We start from the raw sequence: 12,871 nt of genomic DNA, 5'->3' as shown, positions 1-12,871 counted from the left end.
GGAGGCCACAAAAAGGGGGAGGCCCGCGTACCGAAAAAAAAAAAAAAAAAAAAAAAAAAAAAAGAGCCAGGTGCGTATAACTTGTAACATGAGGCCTTCTTTTATTGTAGGCCAAAGTTATCTGTCAGTACTGGCTGCCAGGGATGCTGTGTTAAGATGGATTCTGAGGTAGTGTCCAACCTCAGTGAGAAATAGTGTTGTAACCAGTTAATAGGGACAGGCAGCTGGACTGCCACGTGTTCCACTGTCCTTGTTCTAGACCTCTGTGTAAAGGCCGAGTCAGGTATTTTTTCACTTGTGTCTAAACTAAATTAGGGTTTAGAGATTTGATTATACAGATCTGATTCTCTCCCATGAGCAAAAAAATCACCCAAATATCCTAGTAACCAACCCAAATCTCTTTCCCCATGAGGTGGGCCATCCTGGCTGGGTCAAATGGTGGCCATTGAAGTGACAGCCACGGCTTCCCACAGGCATGAATAATTCATGCTAAGGGACACATACGCTGACAGGTATTTCCAGGAGGTCCCCAGACTCACTGATCTGGGGCAGAGCCACCTTCTGGGATGCTCTGGTCCCTCCCTAAAGGGCTTCATGCTCTAAGAGGAGCCTGAGAGGAACACACTCTGAGTCTCTACTTTCAAAGCCCTCCCCATAGTTCAGAAATCTCAGGGCAGGCCTGAGCCCCCCACCAGTGAGGATACCCACCTATCATCTGGGCGATGGTCTTCTCATACTCGGCCACTATTTTCCTGTAAGAGAAGTGAAAATAGGTTGGAACTGTGACCACAGAATAGTTTTTAATTTCACGCGGGAGCCCATGTGCTGGATATCAACAGCCTGACCACTGTCTAAGAGGACAAGTCTTATGGGTCACAGGTGGTTCAGACTACTAGGGACCCCTCCAACATCAGTCCTCTTCTTGTACACCCAAATAGGTTCATTTTCCTAGTGCAAGACTCTGATCAAATCACTCCCTTATACAAAACCTTCTGTGTCTCCTCTCTGCCCACTGAGAAAAAAAATAAGGCCAAACCTTCAGCCTGACAGTCGAAGCCTTCTGTCACCTGGGCCTGATCTTCATCAATCTTACCTCCTTCCATGCCATCTCGTGAACACAGCGGTTCAGTGAGAACAAATGATTTCTTGTCTGCCCTGAGCTTTCTCACCTCTATGGCCTTGCCCATGTTGTTCACTTCCCCTCTCTCTTTCCACCTGTCATAGTCTGTTTCTCAAGGGCCAATTCAAATGCTACCTCCTCCAGGAAGCCTTCCCTGATTTCTCCTTAGAACCCCCGTAACATTTTATCTGCATCTTCTTCCAAAACATACATCATAGTACTTGAGTGGAAGCTCCTCAAGGTCCAGGGACCACTTCTTAGTCACCTGTGTTGTTGAGTGGGGGAGTGGCAGGAAACGAAACAGTAGCACTTCTTGGGTAGGCTCAATGAAGAGAAGCTGCACAAAAGCACTAAGATCCCTTGTTTATAAGATTAAAGGAAACGCTCAAAAAAGACTTGAGGGTTTCACCTACATTATCCAATCCACAAGAGAACCAAGAGTTACTAACCTCCAACAGATCTAGGACCTGATTGCAGCTGACCCTGCCTCTCCGAGCTGTGTGATTTGGCCAAGTCAGTAATGGACGCTGAGGGTTCAGCTTACTCCCTGGTACAGTGAGGATTACCTTAGACCTTGACTTTCGGGACTGGGGGGTGGGAATTAAATGAAGTTAAAAGCGACAGTGACAGCAGAACACACTCTTGCAAAGCCTTAAGGCCTTGCAGCTGCTGGGTGTCTGTCCCTGGCTTCTTGAACTTGGCCCCAAGGTCACTGCCTCACCCAAGGGCAGACCCACCACAAGAAAGGCAGCCAGTGCACTTGCATTCTCTCTCTGAATCCTACAGAGACACTTCATGTTTTCTGTGCTTAAACAACCCCTCCTGGCACCCCTGAATCACAAAACAGTGATGGATCTCTGAGGCTGCCCCATCTAAACCCACCACCACTGAGGGCAGAGGCGGGACCACAGCAAGTAAGGGACGTGTCCTTTCAGAAGCGCTAGGAGACTGGGGGCCAAAGAAGTGGTCTCCCTAGAATTGCTATACAGGGTCATTCAGGAACCTTTCCAGGATCCCAGGGCTACAAAGTGGCAGAGCAAGGATTCAAACCCAGGTATCAACTCTGGAGTCTTTGTTATAACCCTTCGGCTCCACTGCCTCCAGGCATTGTGACTTACCCCCATTTTACAGATGAGGAAAGTTAGACACAGAGTTAAGAAACAGATTCAGAGAACCTGCTGTATAGCACAGGGAACTCTACTTGACTCCGCTGGACAGTAGAAACTCTAACAAAACATTGTAAAACAACTGTATTACAATTTAAAAAGAAAGAAAGAAAAAGAAACAGACTCAGAAGCAGCTACAAAGCAGAGCCTGACTTCCACCTGGTCTGGCTCCAGAGGCTGACGTTTAGGGCACCAAAAACTAGTGCCTCTGTGCCAGCTGGTGACACTTGAAATCCCACCATACCAGTTAGCAAACAGCACTCCCTGGAGCCCCCAGAGGTATAATTTCTCCCAGGAAAGCAAAAGGAATCAGAGCCAAGAACTTCCAGCCTCCCCGTATGTCCTGCCTCCACCTTGAGTGCAGACAAAAAACCAAAGCCACCCGGTTCCCTCCCCAACTCCCCTTTAGCCAAAAAAAAAAAAGATAAAAGAGATTTTAAAATAATGCAACTACAGGGCCTCAGTTTGAATGTGAAATAGCGCTAAGATTAAGCTCCAGAAGTGATCACAAAAACTGTCAGCAGAAAGATGGAACTAACAGAAGAATTTTCAGGAAGATACTATTTGACCTAGAAAATGGGATATGGTCACCTAAACATTTGCTTATTACTTAAAACGGTAGCCAGGAACATGATTCTGATAATTAGCTAACAGCACTACTGCAATGAAGTGTACTAAAAATGTACAAATTCTTCGACCAATGTTTAAAAATGCACTCATTCTCTTATTCCCACACTTTGAGACTTTAAAATGAAGCCTATTATGTATTCTTGGCACACTGCCAGACCTTCTGTCTTGTTAAAATGGTTGTGCTCGAATCCGTATCTTCTCTTGCAATTGCCTCAGCTCGTGCTGAAGAAAGGCAGGTGTGTGGAGAACGAACTATGCCCCCTCCACCCCGCCACGAGCAGTTCTTAGACCCGCAGCATCTAGAACCCGGACAAGATGTGCTAACCCGGGACGGTCAGAGCAGAGGTTTGGGCCAAAATTGCTTTAAAAGTGCCACTTACAATACAGTTTTAAAAGTCACATCCCAAGGGTAAATTCTAGCCCCAGAGATGGTTTCTTAGTTTCTAAGAAGATGACGAATTGAGAAAGGAAATAAAGGGGAAAAGGCACGTGAGGAGTGAAAGCAAGAGGCAGGCTGCTGGGTACGGTGGAAGGAGCTTGGCTTTCAGAGTCAGAAAGGTGGATTCAAATCCATGTTCTTGTTAACTAGAAGCTCCAGAGCCTCCGTCAAGTCACCTAACCTCTCTGCGCCTTCGTGCAGGGCTGACCATCCCCTCGACAGCTGTGGGGAGAAACAGGCTGTGTGTCTCCAGCCAAAAGCACAGTGCTTGGCACACGGCAGGTACTTACCGCGTGGTAGCTGTTATACTTCTAGGACAATAGGCAGCAAATGAAAATAAATCACTCAGGCGACATTTGGGAGACACCCTCAATGTTTATCAATTGAGACTGGTGAAATTAATTATGTTAGACCCTTAAAAGGACTGTCGAGCACCTGTTGAACAATAAGGTCAAGACGTATAAAAATCTGTCCAAGTTACGCTAAGTTAAAGAAGAGTGTAGGGTAATGTACATTTCTACACTCCACTTCTGAAGAAAAACGGAGGCTACATAGATACCTTAACACATTTGGGATCAGAAATGGAAAATTCTGGGAAGGATACACCAGAAATGGTGCATAGTAGGTCCCTGAAGGGTGTGGAACCAGAGGCTGAGTGGGAAGCAGATGTGTTTCTCCTTGTACATATATTTATTTGATTGCATTATGTGACTCACGGTATTTTAATAATAGTAATACACTAAGAATACTTCTGTGAAGATACAAACCTTGTGGAATAACGGGTAACTTCTATAGAGGACACTGTTCATGGGCCACACCAGCTCCAGCTGTTATCAAACCACAGGTAAGCATCCCCCCGGTACCAGGAAGCCCGAGCATCACAACTGACCTCATTTCCATCACTTCCCGCCTGCTTTCTTCATATTTATCTTTCCAGTCCGAGACCTCTCTCTCCTTGGTTATGATCTAGTATCAGGGAGAAGAAGAGGAAGGAGGTTAGTCCCAGCTGAGTCAATTCAGATCTGAGCAATTCATACACCAAGACAAGGAAACACTAAATCAATACGGAATTAAAACCTGCTACACCAAATAATTGTATTTAGAGAATTTCCCCGAGCATGAGATAGAAATAAGCCAAACATGAGACTTTCACAATGTCCACAGAGAGCAACTAAAAGGCATGTGCTTTTTTGTTATAACTCGAACGAGGCCCTAAAAGCTCATGTAGGGCACATGGGTTCCTGCCCCAGTCCGGGAAGATCCCACATGCCGCGGAGCGGCTAGGCCCGTGAGCCATGGCTGCTGAGCCTGTGCGTCCGGAGCCTGTGCTCCGCAACGGGAGAGGCCACAACAGTGAGAGGCCCGCGTACCGCAAAAAAAAAAAAAAAAAAAAAAAAAAAAACCCCAAAAAACCCAATACTGTCCAAGATCAAAACCCATGGTTTGCCACCTGTCTCTGCCTGCAGTGGTCAGAGAAGAAAGTCTGTGTCCAGAGATGCTGGCTTTGTGGGACGTGGGTACATACATTTATCTACAAATGGCAGAACCCGGAGCTTTTCCCAGGGCACCCAGAGCTGGCCTTGCCTTCTCTGAGCCACACACACGCCACAGTACCTCTGCCCTGGCAATCTGGAGGGCGGAGTCCAGGTCAGGCTGCTGGAACAGAAGGCCTGTGGGTTTCTCTACCTCGGCCGTCCCGATGCGGGAATACAAGGCTGTTTTGGAGATGGTGACGTCTGTTGGGTGAGCAGCTTCTCTCTGTGGAATGGTTTTTAATTTTAAAAAGTTAACATTAATCTTATGACAAAGAGAATTGCATTCATCCTCTCATGAACGGGTCAGTTGTATGGTTTTGAAACAAAGAACACCAAAAGTATGAGAAAATGCTAGGACTAATGAAAGGGGAAATGCCGGATACAATCTACGGAAATCTAGCATTCTGCACCTGCGCCGGCTGACAAAGGGTCTAATGGCGGACGCCTCCCCAGCTCCCAGGCCCTGGAGTCAAGCACGTCTGGTGCCCGTTTATCACTGCCATTTATCAGCCGCAAGGCATTTAGGCACGGCGCATAAGAACCAAGGTCATCTTCCAGCAGGTTCCACTTCCAAAATAAAAGCCTGACGGTGAACAATGTTGAATTCTACTCTATGTTTTCCCAGTTTTGAGTAACCACAGATCTGATCATTTTTGTAAGACTTGTCCACATTTCAACTTAGGGGACATTGGTTAGCTCTGTTTGAAAGGATATAATTCACACAAAGCTTAAGGCCTACCATGGCTCTCAACCAACATCACCTTCAACGAGCTAGTTTCTGGGTGCCAAAAGGTAAGCGGTACGTTGGAGTTACAGCGTCAGCGGGAAAATTGAAAACTGGATCACTGACGACATCCACCTGTGCCGATAAGCCCCTCGATGAGTGGTGTGATTCCCTGCCCCCACAACTGACACTGGACAGTCACAAGCCTCCTGGGAGGGAGGAGAGGTCTGTGCTGACTCTTCCTCCCTTTGCATAAATGCTCAGCCATTTCCAACACGCCCGAAACGCAGCATTAGGAGCGCCGTCAACCAGTGCAGCGGGGTTGTCAATCTAGTTCTACTGCAAAAGGAATGTCAAGCCAATCACACTCTCAGTCCTATTCATTAACCTCCTGGCCCGTCGTGGTTGCCAAGGCAAACCTCCACCCTGGTTACTAGAGTCCACCTGGACGTGAAGCAATGGGGGTGTAATGGCGGAGGGCAACTGCTATTTCTTTGGGAAATTTATGAGAAGAGATGGAGCCGTGAACAGAACACCACAGTGTGGAAGACAGAGATGTGGGAAAGGATCGGTGAGGACTTATCTTGTAGATGGAAGCAGAGGAGATGAAAGAACCAATGGTAACTGGGAAGGGGGTGACCCGAAGGTGCTTGGGCAGAATTTCTCTCCTCAATCTCGGGAACAGGCACGCCTACCCTTCTGTGGCCTCAGAGGCAATGAACTTGTGACAGCTTAGAAAATGCAGGTGGAAGCTTAATGGATAGGACTGGAGGTCACCGAGTTAGGACCAGTTAGTTGTACACATGCACGATGAACTAAGTGGTTTAGGCTGTCCTGGAAGCGAGCGTCTGCTGCGTGGGTGTCACTACCCCTGCCTGGCCTTGAGTATCTGGGCTAACTCTCACATGGGACCCAGAATGACCACTGCTGGTCAGAAGGGAGTACCAGACCCAGGGACACGCCCACCTGTCAAGTGGGATGCCAGGATCTTCGGTGACAGGACATTTGAGCAGAACACAAGTTTAAAGCCCTCAGGAGCAGGCAGGCTGACCTCTCTGAAGAGGTCCTCCAGACCACAGGGCAGAGCCTCTCCCATGTAGGCATTAGTCTCTGATGTCTGAGATGTTTTCAAGGTTCTACTTGTCAAATGGGAAACTTCTCAGGAAGTAAATAGAAAATTATACCTAGACACCAAGACTCAGTATTTACATTTATCGAGAAAGTTCAAACACAAAAAATTCTGAAGAGGATTTTAAAAAAACCTGTTCCTGTCACAGTTAAATAAAATAATGTATTCTTTGAAAAAAATCAGAATAACATTTCAAAATGGAAAGAACCTTAGACACCGTCCAACTCATCCTGGTCCCTCTGATGATGAAAAAATTGAGGATCTAAATAAGATTTGGCCAAATCGTTTCCCAGAATGAGATTCAATCCTGACCCAAAATAAACCAACTCTCTAAAGTGCAAGAGAAAATGAATTAAAACTAACTTTATCATACTGGGCAGAAACAAAATATGACCAGTGCAGGAATTAATGATCTTTAAGCTGCCTAATGTCCTTTGTAAAACAAGGAAGGGGATGAAAAATAAACAAAATAAGGAGCTTTCTAAGGAAATGCAAACGGTTACTACCAGATACAGTAATTCACTACCACCGGTCATCCTGGCCACCTGGTGTTTTCAATAAAGAAACATGATGACTTAAGAATCCATTTGAATTACTACCAGAGTATCTGCATGTTAATGCAATTCAAGGTACACACCCTGGTTTTCTCTTACAACCAAGAATTGTTTTTAACTGAAATTAATAGGTTTGTCTCTTGATGATATTTTAAGATCAGACTTAGATTAAGCTTTGTTTCTCCCACATAACCTCCCACTTGTGACTTTAGAGGAACCAAAAAGCCACCAGAATCACAAATTAAGATGTGAAGTGGCCACGACTCAGACTGCACGGGACCAACGTCCAACCTCTCAATCCACTCCCTCAGATCTTGGTCCCTGCGGGGACCCCTGGGGCACTGTCGCCTGGATCAGGCCTGCAGACCTCATGCCTGGGGTCCTTCTGGCCTTGCAGCCAGGGGCTGGGGGTCTTGTCGCTCAGCCAGGCTCACAATCCTCCTGGTGTCCAACCCACTGTTGCCAGGCTCAGGGGAAGCTGCCATGTCTTGGACCAAAGCAGGATCGCTTTGGTCCCCGGAAACCAGGTGGGAAGCAGTGAGAAGGCGCAGGGGTAGGGCCCAAAAGCCGAGATCAGGTCGTGGACCAAGCTCATGGAGCGTGGACACAGGCTAGGTGCTTGGGGGGTGATGGGGCCACGTGGCGCCAGGTGGCGCAGAGAGCAGCCTCACCCCGGTGCCGCTCCATCCAAATCTGACAAGGGGCGGGTCTCAAGTTCAGGATGGCAAACAAAAGGAAGGCACTTGATACGTGCCCTTACTCCACTCCCCACAGGAGGCGCCACCAGTACCAACCGGCCTCTCCTTCCCACTAGGTCAAGACATGGCCTCAGACCTCAACACAGGCTGCAGACGAAAACCACAAATTCTTGAAACTGGCAAATAAGCTGAAACCCACGTGCCAGCCCTTTGTCACTGCCCTTCAGACTGTTCTTGCGGGTTTCGGGTATCACCTGGTTAAATGGCCGGGGTGGGTGGTTTCCGGACACAGAAGGAGAAAAGGCAGCTATGCTATCAGGCCTTTCACCAACCATACAGTTGCCCCAGACCTGATTCCTTCTCCCACTGATGCTGCGACAACCCAGGCATCTTCCTTTATGGGCCAGGACTCCTGGAGGAATCACACACTGAAGATTAATACCCTTTCCCTCCCAGGGGAGCCTGTTTCTAGGACCTCCTCCGGTCCCAAAGCTTGCCATTTGTATGATCCTTGTTCCTATGTTACCCAGACACATCCTTCCTTCTTTATATAGGGTCCCCCTAATCCCACAAGGCCAGGTACTGGACCATACCCAGTATCTGTTATACACACAAATTAAATCCATCCCTGTGCCCTGCAGCCCTTGGAAAGCCATACAGATGGAACGCTTACGTTCTATCCACCCTGGTTTAGTGGTGAATCCAGGGCTGCTGCACCTCACAGCCAGTGACCTGGTCAGATCCCCCGCAGGAGGACACAACCGAATTCAGTTCCACCAGAAGCGTGTGGAAAGAAAACAATAAGGGGTCTGACACCCCAGCCCCTGCGGAGTTTCCCTCGTTTCTAACATTTTCTAATGAGACAGGAAACCGCACAGCAGTGCCTGGAAGGCTGGCTTTGCTGGCCTGGCCTTCAGTCTGAAGGGAAATGTCAAGTGAAGCTGCTCACAGGAGCGACCAGAAATCACCCCCATCGTATTTCATGACGTTTTTCATGCCCTCAGTATGAGTTTTTTTCATTCCAAGTGATTTCATTTTGTGTTAGCAACAGTTTAAGAGCATGCTGCCAGAAACACTGGGCTAGGTCACCTGCAACTGAGACATATGAGCAGAAAAAAGAACAAGTTGGATACACAGCTGCTGTCTTCTCTTTCTATATATCAGCAGTTTCCATATGCGCTAAGGGGCAACCAAGCATCTCACCAGCAAGAAACCCACAGAAACCGAAATGGGTTCAGGTAAATGGACCACCCTAGGTCTGGTGAGCTACAGAAAAGAACATCTATTTTCCATGGGCCAACGTCACTAGATTAAGATACTTCTTACAAAAGTGGTACAAGTTCCTATGGTAGAGAAAAATGTTCCTCATACTCCAAGACACTTCTACCCCTATGGAATAATTCTTTTAACACGCCCTTCTGGAAAACAGAAGGAGGGAGCGGGGGGGGGGGGCTGTCTCTCCAAACCACACTCAGTAGACTCAGGTGACAGTATTTTCTCAATCAAAATCGGGACACACGGTCTGAGAACAGGCTTTAACTGACGGGAAGTCAACTGCCGGCCGTCTCTGAGAAGTAGGCACGGGTATCAGGCAGTCCTGAACACTTTATACTCAACTGGAACCACTGAGAACATGCTCAATTCTGCCTCAGACTTCTGGACAGGAATAAACTGTATTTATAGTGACCAAACGTCAAGCAATTCGTTCTGTGTTTAAGCCACTACCCAAGGACATCAAGAAATAAATCTAACGGGGAAAAAATCCTTGCTGCTTAATGCATTCTAAAAATCTCATTTTGACGGAAATTAAACCCAAGTGTATGGGTCTGCCACAAGAACAAAGACATCAGCAATTGGTGTTTACATTCCTGTAAACACCTGATGGCCCCAGTCTGGACAGCCACGGGATGACCTTCTTCTCTCACTGAGAGATGTCTCTGGAAAGGGGTCCCCATTTGGTTCCAGGGAAACCACATGTGGGGGACCCACAGGGCAGGGCCAGCAGATGAACTCCTGATCCTGTCCCAAGGACAAGTGATGGGAGAGAGCACGGGCCCCTCTGCCAAATAAGCTGTTACTTGAGATGTACAGGCAACAAGCTCCCAGGCTCCCAGATGTACAGGCAACTAACTCTCCCAGCTTCCCAGGCTCCGTTTTCCACATCTGTAAAATGGGAGCTGGACCCGCTGTCTGAAGGGAGATGTTGGGAGAGTCTCATCAGGTAACGAGAGGCACAAGTGAAGGTCACCTCCCAGCAGCTTTCATTGATCGTACACCTACTGTGTGCTAGGCTCTCTGCACGGCACTTACAGTCCTCACAGCAACGTGCAAACTCGCTGCTATTAGCCTCTTGTCACAGATGGAAAAACTGAGGCTCAGAGAGGCTCACCAACTGGTTCAGGGCCACAGGGCGCACTGGGGCCCAGGCCTGGTCTCACAGCCCAGGTTCACCGGGCTGCCAACTGGGGGTGGGGTGTGGGAGAGGGAATGAGGCGGATCCTCAGAGGCCAGGTGCACCCGTCAGCCCTGGGGGTGGCCTGAACCTCCCCGGACCACGCTCCATCGTGCGTGTCATCAGTGACACATTCCAGTTGTTAAGAAAAATGACTCCAAACTTGGAAGCCAGCAAAACAATTTCTGCAGGTCTTGTCAATACCACACTCTGCTCTAGAGAAGGGCTGGCAAATTACGGCGATGGCTCAAGTGGCCCGTTGCCCTTTTCTGTAAAAAGGGTTTTCCCGGAACCCGCCACACCCGTTCATCCACGTGTGGTCCAGTGCTGCTTTAGCAGAGCTTGGTGCCAGAGCTGAGTTAGTTGTTACAGAGATCAAATAGATGCCTACAAAACCTGAAATATTTACGCTCTCCCCTTGCAGAAAGAGACTGCTTTTCTGTCATCCTTTTGACCCTGGCCTAAGGGTCATCTGACATCTCAGGAAGATCTTGTTTTCACCTATTCACTATTGACTGGGATCCGGTCTCAGTATAATTAGATGTTAACTTGTAGAAAATAGAAAAGGTGCAAATTATTTTTTATTAGTAGCGAAGCAAATGATTTCTATAGGAAGAAAAAAGAACCTCAAAGGTTATGAATTATCTGTCCTGTTTAACTAGTATTAACCTGTTTTGTATCTAACTTTGCAACCTTATTCCAGCCTCCTTACCCCACTGACTGGACATCGGTTTCTCGTATTTTTCTCCATTCAACAAGCTTTACCATCCTGCTGGTGTGTTCAGTGCGTACTTATGCATAAATCACACGTTTAGCTTTTTGGAAAATCATACTTTGTCGAACACCTGCCTGGCCATGGTTAGCAAAGAAGCTTCTGGACCACACAACATTCTCAAGAGGCAGCACACGGCAGCAGCAAACCGGTACCTTGGTGTCCTGGCGGCTACGGGAAGCCAGGGTGATCTGCCTGGCCAGCTTCAGGGCTTCTATCCGCATGATGGCAAACTCTAACTCCTCCTGCCGGAGGGGTGGGAAATGAGCAGACCGCAGGGGAAATGCATCGAGACAGGACGGAAATGTTTTCCACATCCAAGAAACGAATGTGCCACGTGAATGTGTCATGACAGGTACTCGGGGAAACATACGCGCTGGCTTTCTTTCACAATTAACACCTCAGCAGATCATGAAATAAGTGTCGCATTTCCTTTTTTTTTTTTTTTTAAATCACCCTTTGGGATGTCTGGCGGGAAGTATTACGCAAATACGAAATAATTTTTAAAATGGGATCAGAATTTTTAGTGCACTGTTCTTTCAATTTCTCTCCTTTTGTTCATTTCATGTCAAGTCGGCCAACAATTTCCACGAGCGGATTTGCATATCTCAAATGACTATTAACAATCTCTCTTAAGTTTTTGCTCTGAACATCCCAGTCTAGAGGGTATCAAATTGAGCTGTCAAATTTAAAGCACAGACTGTGGACAATTCTTTTGGTGCCAGATACAAGACCTGAGTCCAGATGTTATCTCAACAGGGGTCTGAGATAACCTTGTATACATAAACAGCCTGGCTCCATGGTGAGCTAATACCCTTGGTTCCAGGAATAAATCAGAGAGACTGCTTTTGGGGCTATCAAAACTTCTAAAAAATGACTGCTTCGGTCCATTTTCCAAATTGAAATACAAATGGTTTGTTCCACATGTAATGGCACGATTTATAGTACTCTGGCGTCCTGGGTAAAGAACACCACATATATCTGTCTTTGAGGGGAAGCTATTCCATCTGGAACATTCTCAGCAATGCTCCATTAAATCCTGCCTCATTGCATTTGGAGTTCGGAGGTTCATTCTCTACTGAGGTTTTGACAAACTCCCCAAAGGTCACACGTGGGCTACAAACCTGAAGTTTCTGAGCAAATACTGGGGGGTTCTTTTCTGCTAAGTCGGGTTCCAGATAGTCAAGCGCACCACAGAGAGAGGCTGGATGAGCTAGCCTGCTGAGGAGGGCATCAGCAGAGGCAAAGGAGCCCTCAGGAGCTGTCTGAAGGCCGGCAGAGGAGGACACAGAGGAAAAATAGAGGAGAGCAGAGTGATATCGGTTCCAAGCAAGGACCACCCATCTATTGGCTGGACATCTCTGCCTTAAGGCTGAAGAGAGTATCAGTTAGGTGCCAATACTTTCCTTTTCCTCTGGACTAATTCCCACATGCTGGTCATGGGCATCGTGAGATCGGCAGGCCCAACCCGCTCCCCAAAAGCACAGCCTTAGGTGCCCTCTCCACCCCCATGTCACCCTCACTCCATAACCAGTTAAAGCTACCCTTTACTTATTTACTTTAAAACCTCAGTGGGTAGGAGACAAGGTAGGTGATGGGGTTTCTAAACGTAAGTCATCAAGAACATACTTTCCATTGTAAACATCCAAAGG

General features: G+C 47.4%; 1 protein-coding gene across 4 annotated transcripts in view; it reads right to left on the bottom strand.

Moving 5' to 3' along the window:
• Positions 1-12,871, bottom strand: part of TACC2 (transforming acidic coiled-coil containing protein 2) — a 186,178-nt gene that overhangs the window by 10,719 nt on the left and 162,588 nt on the right. For all 4 annotated transcript variants that reach the window (XM_024756028.1, XM_024756027.1, XM_024756029.1 and 1 more), the window contains 3 exons: positions 4,970-5,113; positions 4,245-4,321; positions 709-752 (listed from right to left, as the gene is read on the bottom strand). In XM_024756028.1, coding sequence (XP_024611796.1) covers positions 709-752; positions 4,245-4,321; positions 4,970-5,113 — 265 coding nt within the window. The remainder of the gene's footprint in view (positions 1-708; positions 753-4,244; positions 4,322-4,969; positions 5,114-12,871) is intronic.

This window comes from Neophocaena asiaeorientalis, unplaced genomic scaffold (genome assembly GCF_003031525.2).
Source record: "Neophocaena asiaeorientalis asiaeorientalis breed wild unplaced genomic scaffold, Neophocaena_asiaeorientalis_V1.1 scaffold85, whole genome shotgun sequence".
Taxonomy (NCBI): domain Eukaryota; kingdom Metazoa; phylum Chordata; class Mammalia; order Artiodactyla; family Phocoenidae; genus Neophocaena; species Neophocaena asiaeorientalis.
Note: the sequence above shows the minus strand (reverse complement) of the source record. Positions and strands in the feature narration are given on the sequence as shown.